The sequence below is a fragment of the Puma concolor genome, chromosome E4, assembly GCF_028749965.1.
Source record: "Puma concolor isolate L17-30 chromosome E4, mPumCon1.1.hap2, whole genome shotgun sequence".
In the NCBI taxonomy this organism is placed as follows: domain Eukaryota; kingdom Metazoa; phylum Chordata; class Mammalia; order Carnivora; family Felidae; genus Puma; species Puma concolor.
In genome coordinates, this window is record NC_141683.1 from 52,396,514 (window position 1) to 52,406,289 (window position 9,776).

A 9,776-nucleotide genomic window follows, 5' to 3' on the forward strand; every position below is an offset into this window, starting at 1 on the left:
TTTCATTATGTGGGCTCAGGGCCATGAGGCGGGAGGGAGACTGAAGACCGGCCCAAGCTCAGAAGCGGGAGGAGAGCCGGAGGGCTGCCTTGCTCGGCCCCTAACCACATGGGGCCTCAGCCTTCTCATCCATACAATGGGAATGATGTGCCCTCTGCACGGGGCTGTGGTGAGGATTTGAGGCACGGGAGGATGCCCTGGAGAAAGGCTCTGAGGACTCTCTTCCTGAGCTTGGAGGTACCCCAGAAGGCTCCCCAGCCAGCCTTTGGTACCTAGGCCACAGTCCCCTGGGGTCACTGCTATTCCCTCTTAAAATTTCTGTTTCTCTCGACTTCTAAATGAAGAAGAGGCGGGCTTGGAGGCAGAGAGCATAGGGGGATGAGGTGAAGGAGTTTGGGGCTGTTGACACGGAGGGAAGACACGGGAACAGATGTGTATTAAGAGGCTCCTCTGTGTCAGACACTGAGTGTGGTACCTTTCGAAGTCTTACCCATCCCTCCAAACGTCCCTGCCGGGAAGTCGACGCTATCCCCCCATATTCCAGAAAGGCGAGCCAAAGCTCAGGCCGGAAAGGATTTGCCTAGAATGACAGAGCTAGGGGTCTACTCGGGTCCTTCTCCTGTTGAACTGGAAGGTCATCCGCATGCTTGTCTTCCCCTGACTGCTGTGTGACGTCAGGCACATCGCCTCCCATCTCTGGGCTTTCTTCCCCACACATGTAGAGCAAGAGGGGTGGACTAGAGTTGTGAAGCCCAGGTGTAAGGCTTTATTATGGGGCGGAGTACGTATTGTCAAGACATTCATGGCCCATCCCTGAGGGAGGGTTCTGACTTCTGCTGCACTGAGGCAGGCTGGTCCCTCAGGCAGTGAAATGTAGTGGAAACGACGTGTGCTGGGTCCAAGCAGATGCCTGAAGCGCCCCGTGACAGCTCCCACCATTGCCTCTTCCTCGGCCGGGTGGGACTGCTGTCCGTCAGCCTTGGTCCTGGAGTGAAGGCGACATGGAACCGAGCTCTGCAGACCCCCCATGAATGTGAGTGTGAGAAAGACCGAACTCTTGGCTGCTGTAAACCATGCGGATTCGGGGTCGTTTGTTACCCCCTCTGGACTCAGCTTTAATTGAAAGGTACAGCGAGGAAAGGAGAAGGGGGAGAGGGAAGATCACATCCTGGGGACTGATTCTGCCCCTCCCTGAGAAAACGAGGAGTCTGTCAAGGGACCGGGAAGTGCCCGAGAGTTCCCCTGAGGTGTCAATGGCTCACTGACTTACCTGAACTCCTACTGATCCTCCCGAACAGGATGCACCAATGCTGGGGGTGGTGAGGGATGCTAATGTCCTCAGAACAATGGTAAGATGGTCGACATCCGCCAATCAGGTAAGAAAAGAGGAAAGGAATAGACGAGAAGTACATACCGAGGAGGATTTTGTAAGATGTTTCTTCTGTTTCTGTTTTCTTTTTTAAGTGTATTTATTCTGAGAGACAGAGAGAGAGTGTGAGCAGGGGAGGTGCAAAGAGAGAGAGAGAGAGAGAGAGAGTCCCAAGCAGGCCCCACATTGTCATCGTGGGCCCAACATGGGGCTCAAACCCACGAACCGTGAGATCATGACCTGAGCCAAAACCAAGAGTCGGACGCTCAACTGACCAAGCCACCCGGGCGTCCCTCTTCTGTTTCTAACAGGAAACACTACTTCTAGGGCAGCAGAGACTCTTGATGCTTGTTGAGGACAGCCTTCCTATTTGACAGGTGAGTGCTGAGGATCCAGGGTGCTAAGTGACCTCTGAGGGATCACACTGTGAGCTAGCGTCAGAGTTGAGACCTGGGCCCGGGGCCTGAAGAGTGCTAGCCTGGGTTGGACCTTCCTGTTTCCTTTCAGTGACTAGCAGTAAAAATTCTCCCAAAGGCAAGGGCAAGTTCACTTGAAGGCCGGCAAGGAAGGTGGCAGCTGGGGAGCGGGTGCCCCCTGCCCACTGGGAAAGCGAAGGCACGGGCAGGCGGATCAGGAACAGGCCACCAGTTCCTCCGGCAGGTGAGCGTGAGGACTTACGAGGGCGCGCGCCCCGGGAGGAGAAAGGACAAGACCCACTAACAACGGCACAGCCACCCCGTGTTGAGGGCCTCGTATGCACAGGCTTCGGATCACACACTTACCATATGTCATCTCATGTCGATCCCGTGGCACAGTCGCAAGATTCCTGTTTATTAGAGGAGCCCCTCGAGGCTCAGAGGAGTCAATTTGCCGAGATCTCACCGCTCATAAGTGGCAGAACTGGGCTTTGCACCCCGTCAGTATGACCTTGCTGAGGGAGGCGGTGGAGAGAGGCTGGGGGCAGAGGGCTAGCAGAGGGAAACGGGAAGTGGTTGCTCACGCCCAGCCCAGCCCAGCCCTGGTGACCCTGACTCCGAATGGTTGCCAGACTCTCAGCCAGCAGCTTCCAGCCGAGGCCTCCCAGAGCTCAGCGGGAAAGGCTCCAGGCCATGGCCAGACCAGCCTGGGTCCCTTTGTCATATTACCTTGTGTGGCATGGCGGCACCCCACCTACCCAGCAGCGGCTAAGGAATGAGTCAGGGCTGCTGGTGTGCTCTTGGCTGTGTGGAAAGATCCGTAGATCCTGGTAGCCCCTGAGCCACCTGCTCGGGACAGATTTCAGCCTCTGGATCCACCAGTACAGGGTTCTAGCAGGGAGGGCTTGGGCCACGGGAGAGCTCGACAGAAACTGGCTTTGGCCCGATGCACGTTTGTGGCTGGACATCTCCTCCCAACTAATAAACAAACAATCATTATTTTTCTCTGGCCAAATGGAAGCTAGCCTCAGAGAGCTCAGCAAGAGAGCAATAATGGGTTATTGACAGACAGGGAGAGCTTAATAGGCCACAGACCGATGAGGATCCGAGATTGATGAGGGCTGTGCTGTCGATTATCGGAACCCCTGCCAGCCTTCCCCGAGGGGCTCCCCACTCTCTGTTTTCTGTCCCGGGCAGGACCCTGGCAGCTCTCTCAGCAATTAGCTGGGCGGTGGGGAGGGCTGGGCCCCATTCTCCCAGGTCCGGAGGGGAAGGAATGTATTTGTAATTGTGAGGAGTGTGATGGCTATCAAAAGTCCACGGCTTCAGCCACCGATGCCGGGCACCTCAGGCTTGTGAGGCCTGGGCCATGGCTGCCAGGACACATGTCACAGCAGAGTCCTCTCTCTGCTTCCCACCGGAAAACTGAAGGACATCTAATGGCTCTCCCAGGGAGGGAGAAAAAAGAACGAAGTGCTTTTGAGCCTCACGCTAGACAAGTCCATCCACTGGTCACTTGTTCTCTTCCATCTGTGTTTTGGTCCCAGCCATAGTGGTCATTAATAAATCATAAAGGTGGTTGAACTTCACAGTTCTGACACTTTGCAGCAGGTTGAACCTCACGACTTGGACAGTTTGATGACACCTGAATTTGTAGACTCTTGCGAGTTAGACCCACAGGTCCCCTGCCCTGACCTGTGTCCCTCCACGTAGTTCTTTGCCTGAAGGCATCATCATCAGAATCGCTGCCCAACTCCTAAGTCTTGTCCCAATTGCACGTTCTGCCCCAGAGTAGGACTTCTTACCAGTCTCGTTCCCAAACCCAAGATCCTGGGTACGGTTTGAGAAACTGACAAAGAGGTCGAGAGTCTGGCCAAGGCTTGGCAGTCCTTCCTTATGTCCAGTTCTTGCCCTGGGCTCTTGCCTTGATTCCTAGATGCCACTGGGATGCTCAGCAGGTGACCTGGTCTGTGATGCACGTGGCTGTGCGGGCAGGGAAGCTGTAGACAGAATCGGTGCCTTTGGGTACAGCCACGGCTACATCCGGCACGAAGACAAATGCCAACTGAGTGTTTAAGCTTTGGGGACCAAAGTACAAATAAAAAGAACAATTAGCACACTTCTGACTGCTCTTACCCATGGTGCCCAAGAGGCCCAGACGCAAAGTGCCCACGTCACACACAGGCCACTCTCCTCACCAGATACAGGGAACGTGACTGAGCAGGACATCCAGATGTTTGTGAGTCAAGTCAGGGCCGCAGGAGAGAGCTGTGACCGAATCGAACCCACTTAACGTTTCCAGGCATGTCCCTCTCTGCGGTTATTGTCTTATCAAAGATTTATATCTGTCTCATAAGCATCATTCAATCCTTGGTCTCTCGTGAGGCCTGAAGCCAAGAATTGACATTTCTTCAATGTAAATAGGAAATATTACAGAATGAGTTGAGATCAGTTTTTTAAAAAATTGCTTTCTTGACTTTTAACCCTGCAGTCTTGCTGACTATTTAATTCTACCCACAGTGGCTCAGGAACAAGCCTGTGATTTCTGTAACGTGACACCAGGTTTCGAAGCTGACAGTCCACCCCTCCAAATAGGAGCTCAAGTCTGCGGGTCCAAGTCACGAAATGAACCCCAAAGTTCCAAGAGGGCGGGAGGCTGGGCCTCGAGGGAAGCGCGTGGCCGTGGGCATGTGCGGTGGCCCTGGCCTGGGAATGGGTCGTCTGCATGAATCGAAGGCCTTTCCCGGGGAAGCGGAGTTAGTGACGGGAGCTGAGTGCATGGGCCGACCTGCAGGCACGTATTAAACCCGCGACGTCTCCAAGATCGTGCCTCGCAATTGCTTTTCGTCCTTTATCGAGCAGCTGCTCTGTGCTGTTTTAGAAACATTAGCTCTTCAGATGCTCACAGCTGCTGGACTGATGAGCCCCCAGTTGCAAGGCAAACACGGAGACATCTGGAGGTGAAGGGTCTTGCTGAGGCCACAGGGCTCCACAGTCACCTTGACTGTGGTCCGGGAGCTGATCCTGGGGAACAAAAGCCCTCATGTGCCCACTGACAGCCTGGCCATGTGCTGGTTTTCACATCTGCGGTGGGGAGCTAGATCTAGGAGGTAGGGACTGAGTGATGGTAGAGTGTGTGTGCGTGCGTGTGTGTGCGCATGTGTGTGTGTGCGTGCGTGTGCGTGTGTACAGCAGGCACACTTAGCTTCCCCACAGACAAGCGCACCCAGGTTACCTTCAATACAGAGCCGGCCTGGCGCACTTCAGGCATCATTCGAACGGCAGGCGCTCCTCTCCGGGCTCGTTGGCAGAAATGTGCAAAGCGGGAGGCAGCTACCAACAGACCTGAGGAAATGACGTCGGTTTCCTTGCTTTTCCGAGGATGTCCCCCTTTCCTAGTCAGGCTCCACTTCCCCGAATCAAATCACTACGGTGTTGGGGTTTCTAGGCCTCCCGGAAGGAGAGAGCACTGCCCGCCGGCCTCTGAGTCAGGCCCGTTGGCCTTCGAAGGCGCCTCCCAGCCTGGTGTGCCGCCGGGTGCCGAGCAGAAGCTCTGAGAACAGTCATGGGAGCAGTGAGCATTCAGCCGTCCGGCCGGGGCCTTGCCTTCCCCGTCCCCCAGCTTCTGTCCCCCACGCTCCGGGACAGTGACTGGATTTTCTGTTTGCTTGCTTCCTCCCTGCTCCCGGGCTCTGCAGCAAAGCCGAGCAGCACGGTGAGCCGTGCGTGGCCGTGGGGGAGGCGGCGTGTGGCGGCCCTGGGCCCCGCTCGGCGCCCATACTTCTTAGGGCTCTGGGCTAAGGGCTGCTTCCAGGACTGCTGACTGAAGGGGCTATTTCTGGGTCGGAGGACAGAGCTCCCGAGGCCGACTGGGAGGGTATTTATAGAGTCAACCTTGGAGAACAGGGATGCTCACATCCCTGGAACCTTCCCTCGTTTAGAAGTTTCTAAAGATAGAGCCGGGTGGCATCTGGAGTGAGCCAAGGCACACTAATTCCTTTTAAATCCACCAAGAACGTTCTCCGAATAAATGCTGACCGGTTTTCTCGGGGTTGACTTTTTCCTTTCCCCTCAGCGCTCTGCTGGATCCCGCCTCTTGGCTTGTGTCGTTGGTGGGGAACTGTCCACTGCCAGGGAAACTGAGGGAGCAAGCAGGAAGCGACTTGCTGGGGTAACGTGACATCTCTGTGACGGTGCCCCACCGAGGACTGGACTCAGCAGCAGGGGAAGAGAGGGGACGGGCAGTTCACCTTTTTTTGTCATTTGTCAGCCCTGTGCCAGGTGACACAGGCACTATGGCAACCCATCCCTGCACTGCCTCTGGGAAGTAGGTGTTATAACACCCATTTTACAGATGAAGAAATGCTCTAAATTGGTGAAATTAAGGCGCTCTTCACCCAGCTCAGCCTAAGACACTGGGGAGGAAGGCAGGACACGAGCGACATTTGTCTCCAGATTTCAGATGTGCAGTCAGGTCCATGAATCCCGAAGCTCGTGGGTTTCAAGGCTGTCCTTAGTGACTACTCTGCCCTCTCATCTTTTGCCCTGAAATGAGAACAATTTTTGCAAACCAGGCCTGGCCAGGCCCAGCTTCTAGGGAGTGGCAGTCTCCACCTTTTTCCAAACTGTGGGACCCCTTCAGCTGCCTTATGAAATGCCCCCGTCCCCACTCCTGTCCATCCCCCCTTGACAAAAAGGGGATGTGAAATGAGTAGAAGGATATTTGTTGACACGGAGCCTCCTGGCAATCCTGGAATTTAAGCGTTTTCTCTCCTGCCCATGGATGAGGGAAGGAGGGCTCGGAGAGGTTAAGTAACTTGCTCAGCATCCCGCAGACCGCGAGAGGCCCAGCCCGGATGCCGACCTCTGGACCGTCCACCTCGGTTGGTGCCCATTGACTTTCTGGCTCCAGCAGCATCTGCCACAGAGATTGGATTCAGTAGCTGCCTGGCTGGTTTGGTATTTTCGCCGATTCTCAATCGACCGCTCCACGTCTGACAGCATCGTCTGTGCAGTGGGTAATGGGATCTGATGGTTAAGGTGACCCTGGCTCAGCCCAGCCACAGCCCATCCGTCTGGATTCCAAGCACAGGCTGCCTTCCAGCTCGGGCCGGGTGGTGGCGGGGGCGGGGGGGTGGGGGCGGCTGGAGGCCTGCTTCTCTCACAGGCCTGTCCTCTTCAGCCTTCACATTCAACCTCCATGTGACTTCTCTGCACTTCTGGGAAGTCAGGAGGGAGAGGCCAGGGCACCAGCACCACCCAAGACAAAGGGAACTTGGGGTCTGTAGCGTTCTGGCTGAGAATGTTCCAATGTTTCCCTTCTGATGACTTAAACTCTGCTCATCCTTAGGGGCCTGCGTGAGGCTCCCTCCTTCTGGAAAACTCCTCATTTCTCTACCCACCAGGGCACCTGTTGTGTGCTCTACACATTCTGGAACTACAAAATCAGTGAACCTCAGAGAACACAGTTATCCTCCTGGCCGACTCTGGAATTCCTTCCCATCATCCCTACAGTGTCCTCCCTGCCTCCTTACTTCTCAAAGCAGCCATTCCTTGATGAGACAGCACTAAGCATTTGAACATTTCCTCTCTTCGAGCAGAAATATGCCTCTGGTGGCCCATCACTGAGCCCTGCCCTCTGGATTCGGCCCCTTGGCAGCCTCCAGATCTTTAAAGAAAACTCTTAGGGCCCCTCCAGGCCTTCTCTTCCTCAAACAAGACCGGAAGATCTTCAGCAAAACCCAAGAAACGTCCTTCCTAGAAGCGGCGGCTTCAGAGGGCAGTGCCGAACGAGGCCGTTTGCAGGTGGCTCGGGGCACAGCTATTCAAAAGGTTTAAATGACATCATTTTATCAGCAACTCACAGACACTAGCATAGTCCCATTAGCACTGAAAAAATTACCGAGTTTCATTAAAAGCAAGATCAAGCTTAGAGATATACAAATTTACCAACCGTCGTTGAAAAAAACCCTTTCTCGCTAAGGTGTTACATCTGCTGGCTGCAGGCTTGTCAGAGCACGGGGCTCCAGCGGCCTGTCCTGCGGCAGAGCCCGGGGTCTGCGTGAAGGTCTCTGCAGAGCTACCCAGAGGCCGGGCAGGATTGGCGGGCACATGCTGTTTGGCCTTGCGGGGAGAAGCTGGTGTGGGAGCAACGCAGGGTTGGGGGGGGGGAGGCGTGGGCGTGGGAGGGAGGGTTGTGGGGGCCCTGCTGCCAGCGTCCCCTCCGGCCGCCACAGTTAAGCCCCAGCCCCTCACGGGGAGCGGGGACTCCTCGGTCCCCGGGTTATAAGGGAAGGACTGAGCTCAGTGAAAGGGAAACACAACAGCAGGTCTGTTTCCTCCAAACCCATGCTCCTCTCTTCCACCACGGCCCTCGCTGGTTCATTCTCTGTTTCACGCGTGAACGTCTCAGGTCCCTGGGAGGTAGCGTAATGTCTGAGGCCCGGACTGTGCCTGTCACCCCTCCCACCCTCGGCACCCACTACCGCACGGGGCGGGTGGACCGGGGGCGCTTGGGGAACTGCAGTGGTGCCGAGCGCCTTATGACCCCGGGGACCGTGTTCCTTACGCATCCTGCTGTCTGTGGCTGCAGGTACCCGTCCCCGTGCCCAGGTGCCCAGGCCTCCACAGTGGGCCTAAAATGTCCCTGTCCCCTTCCCCGGTGATCCAACTTAACAAAGGGAGGCTAAGCCTACCCCCCACCCACTCCTCAGGGACTTGAGAGGAGGCTCTTTGAAGAACGGTACTAGGTATAGTGATATCGTTCTTATTAAGAGTCAGAGTAATAGTCTTAGCAGCCACTGGTTTTGCTGGGTCCCCATCATCCCCTCAACTTGGCCCTGGCCCCAAGGCTGAGACCCCTAGTGCTCGCCCGTGCCCTCTGCTTTTGGAAATGAGCCAGATGGTTCAGGAACATCTCTGGTCGTGATCAAAGGTCACAGGAGGAAACAGGTTTAACACTCCGCTCCATTGTCTTGCGCGCTGTTTCTTTTCTCGTCTCTGTCCTCAGACGCCACCCCCAGCCCACCGTAGTTGTGTGTTCGCTGTGATTTGGAGAAAGAACAAGTGTCGGCCCAGAGCCTGGTGATTCTGCATCGGTCCCAGCGGAGCCGGGGAAGGATCTTGTCACACAAGTGTCCCCGCCGTCCCAGGGAAGCCAGTGCAGGGGGTTGCCAGGGTGGGACCCCAATGCCAGGGTTAGCACTGAAGGTAGAGGGGCAAGAGCCATGAGAACCCAACAGTCTGGAGCTGTGATGCTCAAGTTTGAGTGTAAATCACAGTTGATTGGGCTGCTTGATAAAAATACACATTCCAGGGCCCCTTGCCCTTGTCTTTGTGAACAACCTTGACTTCTCCCCCACGATTTTGCTCCATTGTGGCCCCTTGGCAACACCATCTCGGGCCCCCCAGACAGAGCTGTTATGTTCATCCTGCCCCCAGAATACTTACATGTTTCCACGTTCTGTTATCCAGGCAGGGACCCGGCCGGGAGGTGCTCATCTCTGTGGCTCATGTTTTTAGATGAGAATTTTGGAATAGCCACCGTGTGCCAAGGTCTATGCAAAGACCTATATATATATATATATTACCTCAATGATCCTTGCAACAGCGTCTAGTGCTATTTTACCTATGAGGGGACTGAAGCTTAGCCCAACATCACACAGGGTGGGGGTTCAAACCCAGGTCTATGGGGTTTCCGGACCTACGTATCTAACCACTACCCCATTCAGCAAGGATCACTGGAGGAGGCAGGTGTTTGGGGAATGAGGGAGTGAGGGCTGAATGGGTGCGATTTGAATGACGTGCTAACCCCGTTCCGTTGGCGGGAGGTGATTACAGGGACATATTAAGAACAGAGAATAGCATATAGAGGAAGGGAAGGAAAAACAAGATAAAAACAGAGAGGGAGGCAAGCCATAAGAGATTCTTTTTTTTAAGTGTTTATTTTAGAGAGAGTGAGGGTGACAGAGACGGAGTGTGTGCACACAAGT

At 55.1% G+C, this 9,776-nt stretch overlaps 1 protein-coding gene across 3 annotated transcripts; it reads right to left on the minus strand.

Annotated features, from left to right (window-relative positions):
* Window positions 1-309: 309 nt before the first annotated feature.
* LOC147572673 (uncharacterized) lies at window positions 310-6,133 on the minus strand. Of its 3 annotated transcripts, none has more exons than XM_086693358.1 (4): window positions 5,021-6,133; window positions 2,152-3,863; window positions 1,271-1,365; window positions 310-1,113 (listed from the first exon to the last, which is right to left on the minus strand). In XM_086693358.1, the coding sequence occupies exons 2-4, from the start codon at window positions 2,159-2,161 to the stop codon at window positions 595-597; spliced, it is 624 nt and encodes a 207-aa protein (XP_086549484.1). In that variant the 5' UTR covers window positions 2,162-3,863; window positions 5,021-6,133; the 3' UTR covers window positions 310-594. The 3 variants fall into 3 exon arrangements, with proteins under 3 accessions (XP_086549484.1, XP_086549483.1, XP_086549482.1); XM_086693357.1 differs by having other exon boundaries at window positions 2,152-4,809; XM_086693356.1 differs by having other exon boundaries at window positions 2,152-6,133.
* Between the last annotated feature and the right edge of the window lie 3,643 nt (window positions 6,134-9,776).